We start from the raw sequence: 18,182 nt of genomic DNA on the forward strand, positions 1-18,182 counted from the left end.
AGGGTTTATTAGGTGGGTTTTATTTTTAGCTTAGGGTTTGGGCACCGTAAAAGAGCTAAATGCCCTTTTAAGGGCAATGCTCACCCAAATGCCCTTTTCAGGGCAATGGTTAGCTTAGGTTTATTTAGACAGAATTTTATTTGGGGGTTTGGTTGTGTGGGTGGTGGGTTTTACTGTTGGGGGGTGTTTGCATTTTTTTTTTTTTACAGTTAAAGAGCTGTTATCTTTGGGGCAATGCCCCACAAAAGGCCCTTTTAATGGCTATTGGCAGTTTAGTGTAGGCTAGGTTTTTTTTATTTTGGGGGGCTTTTGTATTTTGATAGGGCTATTAGATTAAGAGTAATTCATTTTTATTTTTGATAATTTCATTTTTTTATTTTGTGTAATTTAGTGTTTATTTTTTTTGTAATTTAGATTGTAATTTAGATTGTATTTTATACTATTACTATACTATATTATACTATATACTATTAGTTATTTTGTAGCTAGCTTAGGTTTTTTTTTACAGCTAAGTTTGTATTTAGTTTAAATAGGAACTATTTAGGTAATAATTGTAAGGTTTATTTATATTTATTTTAATTATATTTAAGTTAGGGGGTGTTAGGCTTACGTTAGGATTAGATTTAGGGTTAGGGTTACAATAGGATTAGGTTTAGTGGTTAATATATTTATGTAGTGATGTGGGAGGCTAGAGGTTTAGGGGTTAATAGTTTAATTTAGTATATTTTGTTGTGGGGGGCTTGCGGTTTAGTGGTTAATAGGTTTATTAAAGCGGCGGTGTGGGCGGACGGCAGATTAGGGGTTAATAATATTTAAATAGTGTTTGCGATGCGGGAGGGCGGCGGTTTAGGGGTTAATAGGTTTATTATAGTGGCGACGATGTCGGGGAGCGGCGGAATAGGGGTTAATACATTTATTATAGTGTTTGCGATGTGGGAGGGCCTTGGTTTAGGGGTTAATAGGTAGTTTATGGGTGTTAGTGTACTTTGTAACACTTTAGTTATGAGTTTTATGCTACAGCTTTGTAACGTAAAACTCATAACTACTGATGGCGGTACAGATCTTGTCATTTTAGGCTGTACCGCTCACTTTTTGGCCACCCAGGCAAACTCGTAATACCGGTGCTATGGAAGTCCCATTGAATAAAGAACTTTTTTTAAAATGCAGTACTGACGTTGCGTGACGGCCAAAAAGGTGTGCGGTACAGCTATTCTGACAAGACTTGTAATAGCGGCGTTAGGGAAAAAGCAGCGTTATGGCCCGTAACAATGCTATTTGAGTCATAACGCAAAACTTGCAATCTAGCTGATAGTTAATAGGAGGACTAGACTCCTAAAAGCTATAAACAAAAAAAATTTCCTTAACAAAGAACAAAAAATGTTCAAATGAAAAATAAGGAGAATTTTCAACAAACTGTCTGATACAGGATCCTTTAAACCAAAGAAACTTTCATCAGTAGAATAAACTTAAGTTTGCTGTCAGTCAGAACAAAATTAATTAGAATTTAATAATTTTTAGAAGACCTGGTAAGTTTACTTAAAGGCATAATAGCAGTCATAACCTTTATGATATAAGCAACAACATGTGATGTTTGCAGATGAAATCAAGTACATGAACTGAATATGTAAAAAACAGTAAATGTCATTGTACATGTAGAAACATCATTAGCATAAAACATGATCAATAAATGCCACATAATTGAGCTGAAGAAATAACAACAGTTAAATAATAAAAAGAACACACTTAGCTTTGTAGAATTGTGTTCCAGGGCATTATAGTTTCTACAGTAACATCAGAGTCAGGATCAGAATGAGACATCTCGCAAAATGTAACAGAAAAAGAAAAATAACATTAAGCAAAACATTCAATTTCCACAATGTTACCATTTCAGTAGAGAAAAACAAAAGCAGGCATAATAGCTTTCAAAGTTCATGAAAACAGCGAGCAACAGAGGGAGAGGGATAAAATGACTAACATTTGGCGCCAAGAATGACGCATTATGCAAAAATAAATTCAAATTTTTTAGCACAAAACCAACACAGGGAAATGACACAACTCGCGTCATAACAAACGCGATTTTGCGCCAAAATAATTAGCATCAACAAAGACACAGGAAATTATGAAATTTGCCCCATCTAAGGTGCAACTTTGCGCCAAAAAAATTTGCGCCAAGAATGACGCAATAAAAAACAGTATTTTGCGCCCTCGCGAGCCTAGATTTGCCCGTGAAAAAATTAAAGTCAAATTACAAAAAGACTGAACCCCAGGTAATTAAAAAAGTTTAAATAAACTTCCCAAACATGATTCCTATACTGAAACTGTTTAGACTGCAAAAGGGAAATACACATAGACCTGACTCATGGCAAATAAGTAAAATACATATATTTAAAACTTTATATTAATACAAAAAGTGCCAAATCATAGCTGAGAGTGTCTTAAATAAAGATACATACTTACCGAAAGACACCCATCCACATATAGCAGATAGCCAAACCAGTACTGAAACTATCAGCAGAGGTAATGATATATAAGAGTATATTGTCAATCTTAAAGAGGAGGTAGGAGATGAATCTCTACGACCGATAACAGAACCCTTGAAAAGATTTCCCGCAAGAGAAACCATGAAATCAATAGGCAATACTCTCTTCACATCACTCTGACAAACACTGTAATCTGAGAGGAATTGGGCTTCAGAATGCTTAGAAGCGCTTATCATAGAAGAAAAACCAAGCACAAACTTACTTCACTACCTCTATAGGAGGCAAAGTTTGTAAACTGAATTGTGAGTATGGTGGGAGGTGTATTTATAGCCATTTAAGGTTTGGGAAACTTTGCCCCCTCCTGGTAGGAATGTATATCCCATACGTCACTAGCTCATGGACTCTTGCCAATGACATGAAATAAAGTAAGGTTCATAACGACCTATAATGAAAAACACAAAAGATATCACAAAAATTCTAAATAAACACTATGATATCCTCAGAACTAATGAGGACCTGAGAGATGTGATTGGGGAACGTGGCAGTTAGTTGGAAAAGGGCTCCTACCATAAGTAACAAACTGGTGAGAAGTCCCTTTACACGAACAAATCAAAAGAAAGTATTCTCAGGAACCCACGGCTGTGGGTCCTGTTAATTTTCAAATATACAGGTATGTGCAACTGTAAAGAAATATAGACCTTTCCAAAAGGTACTAAAAAGCTGACTGACTTTGCTAATTGCAGAACCAAGAATGTGATATTGTCTATAATGTAACTGCCACAAATATTATGTGGAGATCACAACAAGAGAAGTACGCACATCAATAAAATAAAAAACAGCACTGAGGACAGCAACAAAGGAAAACTTTAACATCAGTAGCCAGACATTTTCTTAAGCACCATAATGCCAAACCTTCAATCAAACTGACTATCCTACAAGTGTTGCAATATTGAGCAAATATTATTACAGTCTGAAAGCCGATGGATATTTTGGCTCAACTCTATGACACCTAATGGCATGAATTAAAATAATGGTTTTGATGCTTTCTTATAAAAGCTACCTAAGTTATAACATATTGCTTTTTATGTATATAATTTGTTAATATCACCAACATCATATACCCTATATAATATTTGGTATCCCCACTATCTTGGGCAACATCTATATATGTCCTGTTAAAAATATACACGCTTGTCCGGTGGGCGGGCATAGTGAGTGGTCGCAGAGAAAGGGAGCTCCGTCCTTGTAGTTCCAAACACCTAAAACTTCTCCTAATTTTGCCTAAAAAGCTACAATTCTTTGACAGGAGAAGTCACTATCCTGTCCGCACATCTGCAAACAAGGAGCCAGAGACATTAGCTCCCCCACCGATAAGCATCAGTTTTGGAAGTATCCAAAGAGAGTCGCGGTTGTGACAGGGACAGGAGTTACCGGTCACTCACCACAGTGCTAAGGTACCGCACACTCACCATCTACAATCTGGTCAGAGTCCAAGGAGGAAGACTGGGGACAGAGTTGGTGCGAGACTTTAATACCCCCCAGGCTACGCAGAGGGAAGCCGCCATATTACCGCTATCGAGCGCACAGATAAAGTAAGTGTTCACACTCACAGGGGACAGGAACAAAGTTGGGCTGAGCAAACATATATCCCGGCCACAGCGCAACGGCACAGATGGGAAACACTTTATAAGAGACTATATAGGGCTATAATTCCACCGGAGCGGCCTGTGAATCAACCACGTGGTGTGCACTGGCCAAGTTAACACATTACCAACTTGTGCCGTAGCGTTTTTCTAGAGCCGCATCATATACACAACATAATCTCTAAACTCTCCCAGATAGCACAGTGCTGGGACACATTTGCTTACAAAAAGTATTGATTTAGGCACAAAATACTAGGCCCCATTTGTCACGCAGGGTTTTCCCACCCCAAATCATACAACGCTAGCGGAACACTTTAAGGGCCAGTACAGACGTTAATCTACTGAAGGCCACGCAGACAAACACAGGCAAAATTACTTAATACTCGTTAGTCTGGAGAGGATCATCTAATCATTTGGACTTTCTCACTTAGCTCTAACCACTGTATACTGCAGTGGAGGAGAACTAAAAAGCTCCTAATACTACAACTATCACCTACAGATCTCTTCAGAGAGCTCTACAACGCTCAGAAAACTTTTACAAGATGCAGCTACTTTCTTACGGCATCAATAAAACATCTTCTAGGTCACCATAGGCTGGGGTTGCAGGTGTAGCCTCTATATCTGTACTTCTTGACAAAAACACTTGATCTAAAAATACCTGGCTATAGCCTCCACTTTGATAGTCATTGGATAGAGTTACTGTAGATAGACAGTGTTTCATACGATAGAAGGGCTGCTTGAGGATATCTCAGATTATTTCAGGACGGTCCCTAGAAGCCACGCACTCTACAAGCTGCTTTAAGTTCCTGACTAGACAATACTACTAGCTTCCGCCGGCGCTGTGCATAGATTGTATGGACAAATACTTAACTACTTCAAAGATGTCCAATAGAAGTACAGCCCAACAGGACAAAAAGGCAAAACTACCTCCTGATCCTATACCAGCGGCCTCACCCACAAACTCGACACCCCCTCATACAGGCGGGGGGCCTCCGGCTGGACAGCAACAGCTTAGTTCCCTGCTATTATCTAAGCTTGATAACTTACAGAAAGGCATGGATACCTTGACAACTGAGGTGAAACAGTTTAACTCTAGGCTGACTGGTGCGGAACAGCGAATTTCTGACCTGGAGGACAGCCACAACTTTTCAGCAACTCAGATTAAAAATTTGGTACAACAGAATCTATATCTCAACTAAAAGGTTGATGACCTGGAAAACCGTTCCCGCAGGAATAATGTCAGATTGGTGGGACTATCAGAAACGATTCGTCCCTCAGAGTTGCTTTACTTTGCTGAACACTCACTCCCCAGCTTGTTACATGTATCGGCTGAGTATGGAGAGAGCACACCGGATTGGGGCTGACAGGTCGGTAGCGGCGGGAAAAGGCACTCCTTCTTGGGGAGTGATGATAAAATATTTAAATTTTCAGTCAAAAATTCAACTTCTCAGAACATACAGGAAAACTCAGATGTTGCTCTATGAGGATAAAAGGCTCTACCTCTTTCAAGATTACTCCTCCGAAGTTGCAAAGAAGCAAAAGGACTTTGCCCCTCTATGCAGCTTGCTGCACAAAGAAAAACCCCAAGCTATCTTGTTGTTTCCAGCTCGCCTGAAACTCAGCACCTCACAGGGATTTAAGTTCTTTGATTAACCCAAAGACGCTCAAGATTTTCTGGATCAGGAAACTGATCCAACCGCTCCTTCTTCTCCACCCGAAGGGACTCCCCTGGCTGAACTCGCCAGATGACTGACCTTTTCTGATAATTGGCCAGGACATAAATCCTCAAACAAAGAACTTTAGATGTGGATACAAGAATATTGCAATATGGCCTGATATTGTATAACATTGTGTTGTGATGATTATGCACTGTTTACTGTTCTTGTTTTTTGTTGTTCTGGTTATTGTATTTAATGCTGCATTTAATTTTAGGCTACAATTTCAACATTCGTGAAAGGCATCAAGGCAGATGTCTCTCTGCACCTTCTTCTGTGATGGCACATAAATGCTATTCATCTTTTTATCCGAATCCACTCCCACAGGACCTTAGATGGTAGTAAAGATTTTATACTGGAATGTTGGGGGGATTAATTCTCCCATTAAAAAGGAAAACCATTCTGACTCACCTGAGGAAGTCCCAAGCCCATATCATGCTCCTACAGGAGACTCATCTTAACACATGATAAGCTAAAAGTTAGATGGATCTCAGAGGTCCTTAGTGGTCCCTATAACAACTCCAGTAGAGGGGTGGCTATCCTTATCCGTAAAGATCTAAAATACCAAATAGGTGAACAAATAGTTGATCCCGAAGGGAGATTTATTATTGTTAAGCTAAAATGGCAGGGTGACTGGTACACTTTGTGTAATATCTATGGCCCTAATCAAAGAGCGCCCACATTTTGGTGCACACTTACTGCCTCCCTGGCTAAATTTCTAGACACCAAACTTATTATTGCTGGGGACTTCAATTTAACACCTAATCCAGCTTTAGATAGATTCCAAGATCAGACCAGTTCTGCCCCTGTCAAATCTAAGAGAGATATGATGGTATTCTCCCTTAAAGTGTTTGGCACCCTTTACAACTCACTAGGAGTGCAAGACATATGGCGGAGACGTAACCCCACAAGCAGGGACTATACTTGTGCTTCTCGGGCACACAACACGCTATCCCGAATTGACCTTTTCCTTACTTCTAGCTCCTTGGAGCTACTGATTATAGACGCTAAGATTACTAACATCACCATCTCAGATCATGCCCCTATCTCTCTGACACTTTTACAATCTCCTCAACCAACTAACAAACGAGTATTTCGCTTCCCAACTCATTTCATAAAATCCCCGGACTTTAATGTGTATCTAACGAAACAGTGGGATGACTTTGTGGCTAATAACAGATCACACATCAATACTCCAACAGTTTTTTGGGAAACAGCCAAAGTGGTCTTTAGAGGTGATATAATTGCATACCTCTCTAAACAGAAGCGCCTTCATAATAGTAGTGAGGAACACTACAACACACAACTGATGACGACCTATACCCGATACTGCCAATATCCTACCCCAGGTAATAGGTGCTCTTATTTTGCGGCAAGGAGGGAGAGAGACACATTTTTGCTACAAAACACAATACGCCAGGAAAATAGAAGACAGGGGTACTTTCTGAGACATGGTAACAGATCAGGGAGGTTTTTGGCTTCTTTGGTTAAAATCAAACAAGCAAATAGAGGGGTCCCAGCTATCAAGAGTCAAAGCCACTTAACAAATAATCCATCTGACATAGTGTCAGAGTTTGAAAATTACTATGCTAAGCTATATCAATTGCAGCCGGCCCAAGATAATGCGCAGAGAAAGTTCTGGGATAATATTACTCTTCCCAAGTTAACAGCCGACCAAACTGACAACTTAAACATCCCAATTTCTCAAGAGGAGGTGCTCCAAACAATTAAATCACTTCCTCTCGGGAAAACCCCTGGCCCGGATGGGCTCCCGACCGAATTTTATAGACTGTTATCTGATCAAATCTCCCCAACACTAACCACACTTTTCGACCACTACTTCACAGAACAATGCGCTCCTTCCGTTAATTTTTCTGCCGCAAACATTATGGTTATACATAAACCAGGGAGAGACCCCACCATTCCTGACTCGTACAGACCCATATCACTTCTAAACCTCGATTACAAATTACTAACTAAATCGACTGAAGCACATACTCCCCCATGTTTTGCATCCGGATCAAACGGGTTTCACCGCCAACCGGTCTTCGGTGGCCAACATTCAAAGAGTCCTCCATGCAGTAACCCACTACTGGCTTGCAATACAGGATAGAACGATTTGTGCTTTCCCGGAGGCCTTCCTGTTGTCCCTAGACGCAGAGAAGGCCTTAAATAGGGTGGAGTGGGCCCACCTTTTTCTCTCCATGGAAGGCTTCGGGATATCGGGCCATTTCATTTCTTTTTTTAGAGGTGTCTATTCCAATCCCATGGCCTATCTGATAATTAATAACCTCTACTCCCCCCGCCAGTCTACCTCCAGAGAGGAACCTTTTAGGGTTGCCCGCTCTCCCTACTTCTATTTAATCTGGCACTGGAGCCGTTAGTGATCTATTTACGAACGGTCTTCCCTGGCATTAACCTGAATTCCCATAGACTCCAAATTGCCCTTTACGCGGATGACATGCTACTTTTTATATCAGATCCACTGACCTATGTCCCATTAATCCTAGACTCGATTCAGCTATTTGGAGAATTCTCGGGCTATAAGATAAATGTCTCAAAGTCAGAGATTTTATGGTTGAATCTTAAAACAAAGGATGCTGCACTCTCGTACCCTTTTCGCACGGTTGACACCCACCTTACCTACCTAGGCATTCACATTTCTGCTAATCCGCAGCAATGGTATAGACAAAACAAGCCCCTATTATTCAGCAAGTTAAAACTGACCTGACGGCCTGGCAGAATCTACCGCTCTCTTTAATGGGTAGAGTACATATTGTTAAAATGATGGTTTTGCCTAGGCTCCTATACCCGATGCAAATGCTGCCCCTCCTGTTATGACGGAAAGATATCACTTCTCAACAGCATGTTTCGGAACTTTCTATGGAAAGGGGGTAAACCGAGGATAGGCACACATAAATTATATCTCCCATACTTGCAGGGAAGATTGGGCCTACCAAACCACCTTTATTATAACTGGGCTTCCCTGGCAAGGTTTGCGTTAGATTGGAAACTGAATACTCAACATTTTTCCAGTGCTCACTTGGAGGAGGCCTCGCTGACCCAGGTGTCCCCTTCCTTTCTACCGTACGCCACCTTATCAACCACTATCTAATATCACCCTATGTTTCGAGACATACTTTTGGGTTGGAGAGCAATGACTAAAACCCTGGCTTGGGACCCTAGCCACACCAAAGACCTGCCCATTGTGGGAAACCCTAGATTCCTACCTGGCTCAATGTACCCTGTCTTTAATACCTGGACGTTTTTGGGCGTAGATAACATAGGCAGGTTGTTAGACCCTGCCACTAAGTCAGTTCTACCCTTTGATACTATGTGCAGAAACTACTTAATCCCATACACTAGCAGATTTGCCTAATTTCAAATCCAGCATTACATCAATCACATCTTGCAGAGCTGTGCGACGTTCTGGGACAGGTCTCCTTTGGCTAGGACTGTCGCACAGTTTCAGATACACAACTTTGCCATATCCCCCATCTACAGTACATTGATACAGACCAAAATCCCTGCAACACAGTCAAACCTTTTAGCTGTATGGAGTAGGAAGTTACCCAGCGTGTCTTCCACCAAACTCATTTATGATAGTTTAAACCTCACATGGGCCGCAACTCTTGCAGCTGACCTTAGGGAATCTCAAATACGCGTTTTGTACCAAGACTACCTCACCCCAAGTAGATTAAGTAAATGGAGGAAGGACTTTTCTAATGTTTGAGGCAAATGTTCTTACCCAGACACAAATTTTCTACACTACACTTGGTATTGCTATAAAATTCGCAGATACTGGAGCCAGGTATCTTTCTGGCTCTCCATAATAACATCTAGGTCTATCACCCTCAAACCCGTACAGATTCTGTTCTTAGACCAATTGACAGTTACACAACAGGATACGACGTTTTTTTACCAATTGTATACTTGTGGCCAGAAAATGTGCCTTCCACAAATGGCTTCATAGAGAAGCACCATCCATTAGGTTTTTTAAACAAATGATGTTGACAACCCTGTTACGTGAACAATGTGACACTTTGTTTGATGTCAATACACGAGTGGCACGCTTCATTGGTAAATGGAGACTATTTTTAAAGTTTTTAGATCGCCCAACTCAGAAACAAATCCTATATCCTTTTAAAAACACCATCTACATGATGGAAGCAAATCTTAAGGGTGAATGGAATATCTGGTCTGATGACCCAGGTATTCAAGCAATGGCAAAAGATATGTGAGACGGCCATCAGCAGTTTAACGATGCCTTGTAACCAACCCAGTGTATGTTTTAATGGTTTAGTTATAAATCGCAGCAATAGATAGATATGTATGTTAATGTGATTGATGTCTTTTCTATTTTTGTATCTTTCATCCCGAAGCTCACAGGTGGCTACGGGGTGCTTTAGTTTTCAAATGTTTGATAAAAAATTAAAAAGAAAAGTTTTTCAATAGGCAACATGGAGACAAATTGCCCTCACTAGGGGGTGAAGACTTATGGACTAATTACCAACTGAGGACTATGATTTACAATCTCTGCTCCTATACCTGTTAACTCTTCTGGACCTGTATTGGTTTCTTTATTTTACAATGTTTCATCAGGGAAAGTACCATTGTTCACACTGCTGTGCAGTGAATTGTTGTGATTATATATGTTTGTCATGATATTTGTTTGCTTGTTAAACACACTATATCATGTTTCTATTTGTAGTAAGATACTATTGTGCATATATTGTTTCATAATTACAGCTGTAATAAGTTTTTAACATATACAGAAACTTGCGCTGTATGATCTTGTATATACTATCACCTAGATTACGAGTTCTGAGTTAGCCTTAAAAAGCAGCGTTAAGGGGTCCTAACGCTGCTTTTTATCTAACGCTGGTATTACAAGTCAGACAGAAAAGGGTCTACCGCTCACTTTTCTTCTGCAACTTTTGGCTACCGCAAATCCCCTTACGTCAATTGCGTATCCTATCTTTTTAATGGGATTTGCCTAACGCCGGTATTACAAGTCTTGGAGAAAGTGAGCGGTAGTAGTTAAGAGTTTTATGGGCTAACGCCGGAACATAAATCTCTTAACTAAAGTGCTACAAGTACACTAACACCCATAAACTACCTATGAACCCCTAAACCGAGGCCCCCCCCACATCGCAAACACTATAATAAAATTTTTAACCCCTAATCTGCCGACCGGACATTGCCACCACCTACATTATCCCTATGAACCCCTAATCTGCTGTCCCTAACATTGCCGACACCTACATTATATTTATTAACTCCTAATCTGCCGCCCCCAACGTCGCTGCCACCTACCTACACTTATTAACCCCTAATCTCCCGACCGGACATCGCTGCCACTATAATAAATGTATTAACTCCTAAACCGCCGCAATCCCGCCTCGCAAACACTATAATAAATTGTATTAACCCCTAATCTGCCCCCCCAACGTCGCCGCAACCTACCAACAAATACTAGGTACAATAGATATTAAATAGTTAATAACTATTTAATAGCTACCTAGTTAAAATAATTACAAAATTAACCCCTAATCTGCCACCCCCAACGTCGCCGCTACTATAAAAGACCCGCAACCTACCAACAAATATTAACCCCTAATCTGCCGCCCCCAACGTCGCCGCTCCTATAATAAAGTTATTAACCCCTAAACCTAAATCTAACCCTAACACCTCCCTAAGTTAAATATAATTTAAATAAATCTAAATAAATTTACTATAATGAAATAAATTATTCCTATTTAAAACTAAATACTTACCTATGAAATAAACCCTAATATAGCTACAATATAACTAATAATTACATTGTAGCTATTTTAGGATTTATATTTATTTTACAGGCAACTTTGTATTTATTTTAACTAGGTACAATAGTTATTAAATAGTTAATAACTATTTAATAGCTACCTAGTTAAAATAATTACAAAATTACCTGTAAAATAAATCCTAACCTAAGTTACAAATACACCTAAAACTACACTATCATTACATTAATTAAATAAACTACACTTATCTAAACTAAAATACAATTAAATAAACTAAACTATAGTACAAACCCCCCCCCACTAAATTACAAAAAATAAAAAAATATTACAAAAATTTTAATCTAATTACACCTAATCTAAGCCCCCTAATAAAATAAAAAAGCCCCTCAAAATAATAAAATTCCCTACCCTATTCTAAATTACAAAAGTAATCAGCTCTATTACCAGCCCTTAAAATGACTTTTTGTGGGGCATTGCCCCAAAGTAATCCGCTCTTTTACCTGTAAAATAAAATACAAGACCCCCCCAACATTACAACCCACCACCCACACACCCCTACTCTAAAACCCACCCGATCCCCCCTAAAAAAAACCTAACACTACCCCATTGAAGATAACCCTACCTGGAGCCGTGTTCACCCAGCCGGGCACCGATGGGCCAGAAGTGGACATCCAGAGAGGGAGAAGTCTTCATCCGATCGGGGCAGAAGAGGTCCTCCAAGCGGCAGATGTCTTCATCCAAGCGGCATCTTCTATCTTCAATCAACCGGAGCGGAGCAGAGCCATCTTGAATCCAGCCGACGCGGAGCCATCCTCTTCTTCCGATGTCCTAACAGCGAATGAAGGTTCCTTTAAATGACGTCATCCAAGATGGCGTCCCTCGAATTCCGATTGGCTGATAGGATTCTATCAGCCAATCGGAATTAAGGTAGGAAAAATCCGATTGGCTGATGTAATCAGCCAATCGGATTGAAGTTCAATCCGATTGGCTGATTGGATCAGCCAATAGAATGCGAGGTACGCCATCTTGGATGACGTCATTTAAAGGAACCTTCATTCGCTGTTAGGACATCGGAAGAAGAGGATGGCCGCTTGGATGAAGACATCTGCCACTTGGAGGACCTTTTCTGCCCCGATCGGATGAAGACTTCTGCCACTCCGGATGTCCACTTCTGGCCCATCGGTGCCCGGCTGGGTGAACACGGCTCCAGATAGGGTGATCTTCAATGGGGTAGTGTTAGTTTTTTTTTAAGGGGGGATCGGGTGGGTTTTAGAGTAGGGGTGTGTGGGTTGTAATGTTGGGGGGGTATTGTATTTTATTTTACAGGTAAAAGAGCTGATTACTTTGGGGCAATGCCCCGCAAAAAGCCCTTTTAAGGGCTGGTAAAAGAGCTGATTACTTTTGTAATTTAGTATAGGGTAGGGAATTTTATTATTTTGGGGGGCTTTTTTATTTTATTAGGGGGCTTAGATTAGGTGTAATTAGATTAAAATTCTTGCAATATTTTTTTTATTTTTTATAATTTAGTGTTTGTTTTTATGTACTATAGTTTAGTTTATTTAATTGTATTTTAGTTTAGATAATTGTAGTTAATTTATTTAATTAATTTATTGATAGTGTAGTGTTAGGTGTAATTGTAACTTAGGTTAGGATTTATTTTACAGGTAATTTTGTAATTATTTTAACTAGGTAGCTATTAAATAGTTATTAACTATTTAATAACTATTGTACCTAGTTAAAATAAATACAAAGTTGCCTGTAAAATAAATATAAATCCTAAAATAGCTACAATGTAACTATTAGTTATATTGTAGCTATATTAGGGTTTATTTCATAGGTAAGTATTTAGTTTTAAATAGGAATAATTTATTTCATTATAGTAAATTTATTTAGATTTATTTAAATTATATTTAAGTTAGGGGGGTGTTAGGGTTAGACTTAGGTTTAGGGGTCTTTTATAGTAGCGGCGACGTTGGGGGTGGCAGGTTAGGGGTTAATAATTGTAGGTAGGTGGTGTCGATGTTAGGGAGGGCAGGTTAGGGGTTAATAAAATTTATTATAGTGTTTGCGAGGCTGGAGTGCGGCGGTTTAGGGGTTAATACATTTATTATAGTGGCGGCGATGTCCGGTCAGCAGATTAGGGGTTAATAAGCGTAGGTAGGTGGCGGCGACGTTGGGGGGGGACAGATTAGGGGTTAATAATTATAATATAGGTGTCGGCGATGTTAGGGACAGCAGATTAGGGGTTCATAGCTATAATGTAGGTGGCGGCGGTGTCCAGAGCGGCAGATTAGGGGTTAATAATAATATGCAGGGGTCAGCGATAGCGGGGGTGGCAGATTAGGGGTTAATAAGTGTAAGGTTAGGGGTGTTTAGACTTGGGGTTCATGTTAGGGTGTTAGGTGTAGACTTAGAAAGTGTTTCCCCATAGGAAACAATGGAGCTGCATTAGGAGCTGAATGCTGCTTTTTTGCAGGTGTTAGGTTTTTTTGCAGCCAGCTCAGCCCCAATTGTATCCTATGGGTAAATCGTGCACAAGCACGTTTTTCCAGCTTACCACTACCGTAAGCAACGCTGGTATTGTGGGTTGAAGGGGAGCTAAATTTGGCTCAACGCTCACTTTTCTGGGGCTAACGCAGCCATTCAGAAAACTCGTAATACCAGCGTTGGCTTAAGGGTGCGCTGGAAAAAAAAGGCTCGTTAGCACCGCAGGTCTTTACCGACAAAACTCGTAATCTAAGCGTATGTGTGTAACATCACACCAGTGACACTTTGTCCAGACATCTGCAAACTGTCCTGAGTAATTAGTTATTACTAGATGTATAGATGTGTGGCTGCTGTTTGGTTTTTAATATGTTGTTGATGTAAAGTGTTCTATTCTTTGACATAATATCCCTTGCGTAAAAATAGGATGAAGTAATCCTTAACATATTTTCCATGGTCTGATGGGGACTATCAATACCATTAATTGTGGTCACCATTTCAAAATACAATGGATCAATCAACACGACTGTGTTATTCTCATCATAGGTTCAACAAATGAGATATACAGGTCAGACACACCTCCCTGACTTAACCAATGGTAGCGGGATGGGCGTATACTTGTCGTGATCTCCCCTCCCTCGTGACGTCATTTTCTATGGTTTATACGTCACGATCGATGCCATCACCAAAGTGCTTGAACAAATACAGATATTTCACGGATCATGATGCTCTATATTATGGCATACACTGTATAAATCATACTTAGACAATATTGTATATAATAGATAAAATCATACGTAACACAGTTGTGCGCACCCTGCAGCCAGTTCCCAATGAATCAGTAGAGTGGGTAGTACTCACCAGCCTAGCACTGACAGCTGCCACACTCACGCCTCCTGCTGGCACTAGAGGATTATTATGAGCTGCTTCCCGAGCTTGCTGGGTCAGGGAGAATGAACGGGTCCTAATGATAGGAGCAGTTCTACCGCGTGGCTCAGTGCCTTTGCCAGTCTGCTGAAGAAAGTGAGTTGTAAGATAGCAAGTCATTGCTGCAATACCCCCAGGAGCATAAGTACCCACTGAGCCAATACAGCACGTGTGTACAAGCACCCAATATTATATTTGCCCTCCGCCCCCTGCAGATACCCATTAGTTATGTGTACGTTTGTGTATGCTGTGTGTTTGTGTGCAGTAGGCCCCTGGTGCTGTATACCTGCTGCTGCTACACGTATAGAAGCTGCCCTTTGGTATACCTGTTTCCAGTGTATGTATGTGTGTGCGTGCATGTGTATATGTGTGTGCGTGCATGTGTATATGTGTGTGCGTGCATGTGTATATGTGTGTGTGCGTGCATGTGTATATGTGTGTGTGCGTGCATGTGTATATGTGTGTGTGCGTGCATGTGTATATCTGTGTGTGCGTGCATGTGTATATCTGTGTGTGCGTGCATGTGTATATGTGTGTGCGTGCATGTGTATATGTGTGTGCATGCATGTGTATATGTGTGTGCATGCATGTGTATGTGCGCATGCATGTGTATGTGTGTGTGTGCATGCATGTGTATATGTGCGTGCATGTGTATATGTGTGTGCGTGCATGTGTATATGTGTGTGTGCGTGCATGTGTATATCTGTGTACGTGCATGTGTATATCTGTGTGTGCGTGCATGTGTATATCTGTGTGTGCGTGCATGTGTATATCTGTGTGTGCGTGCATGTGTATATCTGTGTGTGCGTGCATGTGTATATCTGTGTGTGCATGCATGTGTATATATGTATGTGTATATGTGTGTGTGCGTGCATGTGTATATGTGTGTGTACGTGCATGTGTATATCTGTGTGTGCGTGCATGTGTATATCTGTGTGTGCGTGCATGTGTATATGTGTGTGTGCATGCATGTGTATATGTGTGTGTGCATGCATGTGTATGTGCGCATGCATGTGTATGTGTGTGTGTGTGCATGCATGTGTATATGTGCGTGCATGTGTATATATGTATGTGTATATGTGTGTGTGCATGCATGTGTATGTGTGTGTGTGTGTGTGTGTGTGCATGCATGTGTATGTGTGTGTGCGCATGCATGTGTATGTGTGTGCATGCATGTGTATATGTGCGTGCATGTGTATATGTGTGTGCGTGCATGTGTATATCTGTGTGCGTGCATGTGTATATCTGTGTGTGCGTGCATGTGTATATGTGTGTGCGTGCATGTGTATATCTGTGTGTGCGTGCATGTGTATATCTGTGTGTGCGTGCATGTGTATATCTGTGTGTGCGTGCATGTGTATATCTGTGTGTGCGTGCATGTGTATATCTGTGTGTGCGTGCATGTGTATATGTGTGTGTGCGTGCATGTGTATATGTGTGTGTGCGTGCATGTGTATATGTGTGTGTGCGTGCATGTGTGTGTGCGTGCATGTGTATATGTGTGTGCGTGCATGTGTATATCTGTGTACGTGCATGTGTATATCTGTGTGTGCGTGCATGTGTATATGTGTGTGCGTGCATGTGTATATGTGTGTGCGTGCATGTGTATATGTGTATGCGTGCATGTGTATATCTGTGTACATGCATGTGTATATATGTGTGTGCGTGCATGTGTATATGTGTGTGCGTGCATGTGTATATGTGTGTGCGTGCATGTGTATATGTGTGTGCGTGCATGTGTATATCTGTGTACGTGCATGTGTATATCTGTGTGTGCGTGCATGTGTATATGTGTGTGCGTGCATGTGTATATGTGTGTGCGTGCATGTGTATATGTGTGTGCGTGCATGTGTATATCTGTGTGCGTGCATGTGTATATCTGTGTGTGCGTGCATGTGTATATCTGTGTGTGCGTGCATGTGTATATCTGTGTGTGCGTTCATGCGTATATGTGTGTGCGTGCATGTGTATATATGTATGTGTATATGTGTGTGTGCATGCATGTGTATGTGTGTGTGTGTGTGCATGCATGTGTATGTGTGTGTGCGCATGCATGTGTATGTGTGTGCATGCATGTGTATATGTGCGTGCATGTGTATATCTGTGTGTGCATGCATGTGTATATCTGTGTGTGCGTGCATGTGTATATCTGTGTGTGCATGCATGTGTATATCTCTGTGTGCGTGCATGTGTATATCTGTGTGTGTATGCATGTGTATATCTGTGTGTGCATGCATGTGTATATCTGTGTGTGCATGCATGTGTATATCTGTGTGTGTGCGTGCATGTGTATATCTGTGTGTGCATGCATGTGTATATCTGTGTGTGTGTGTATATATATGTGTGTGTGCGTGCATGTGTATATCTGTGTGTGCATGCATGTGTATATCTGTGTGTGCATGCATGTGTATATATGTGTGTGCGTGCATGTGTATATCTGTGTGTGCATGCATGTGTATATATGTGTGTGCGTGCATGTGTATATGTGTGTGCGTGCATGTGTATATCTGTGTGTATGCATGTGTATATCTGTGTGTGCATGCATGTGTATATCTGTGTGTGCGTGCATGTGTATATCTGTGTGTGCGTGCATGTGTATATCTGTGTGTATGCATGTGTATATCTGTGTGTGCATGCATGTGTATATATGTGTGTGCGTGCATGTGTATATCTGTGTGTGTATGCATGTGTATATCTGTGTGTGCATGCATGTGTATATCTGTGTGTGCATGCATGTGTATATCTGTGTGTGTGCGTGCATGTGTATATCTGTGTGTGCATGCATGTGTATATCTGTGTGTGTGTGTATATATATGTGTGTGTGCGTGCATGTGTATATCTGTGTGTGCATGCATGTGTATATCTGTGTGTGCATGCATGTGTATATATGTGTGTGCGTGCATGTGTATATCTGTGTGTGCGTGCATGTGTATATCTGTGTGTGTATGCATGTGTATATCTGTGTGTGTATGCATGTGTATATCTGTGTGTGTGCGTGCATGTGTATATCTGTGTGTGCATGCATGTGTATATCTGTGTGTGTGCGTGCATGTGTATATCTGTGTGTTCGTGCATGTGTATATCTGTGTGTGTGCGTGCATGTGTATATCTGTGTGTGCATGCATGTGTATATCTGTGTGTGCATGCATG

The 18,182-nt window shown here is 40.8% G+C and overlaps 1 protein-coding gene across 1 annotated transcript in view; it reads right to left on the reverse strand.

Annotated features, from left to right (window-relative positions):
• MAPK15 (mitogen-activated protein kinase 15) overlaps positions 1-18,182 on the reverse strand; it is a 283,155-nt gene that overhangs the window by 19,900 nt on the left and 245,073 nt on the right. Inside the window, 1 exon segment of the mRNA XM_053715993.1 lies at positions 14,967-15,201. Coding sequence (XP_053571968.1) covers positions 14,967-15,201 — 235 coding nt within the window.

The sequence above is a fragment of the Bombina bombina genome, chromosome 5 (assembly GCF_027579735.1).
Source record: "Bombina bombina isolate aBomBom1 chromosome 5, aBomBom1.pri, whole genome shotgun sequence".
NCBI lineage: Eukaryota > Metazoa > Chordata > Amphibia > Anura > Bombinatoridae > Bombina > Bombina bombina.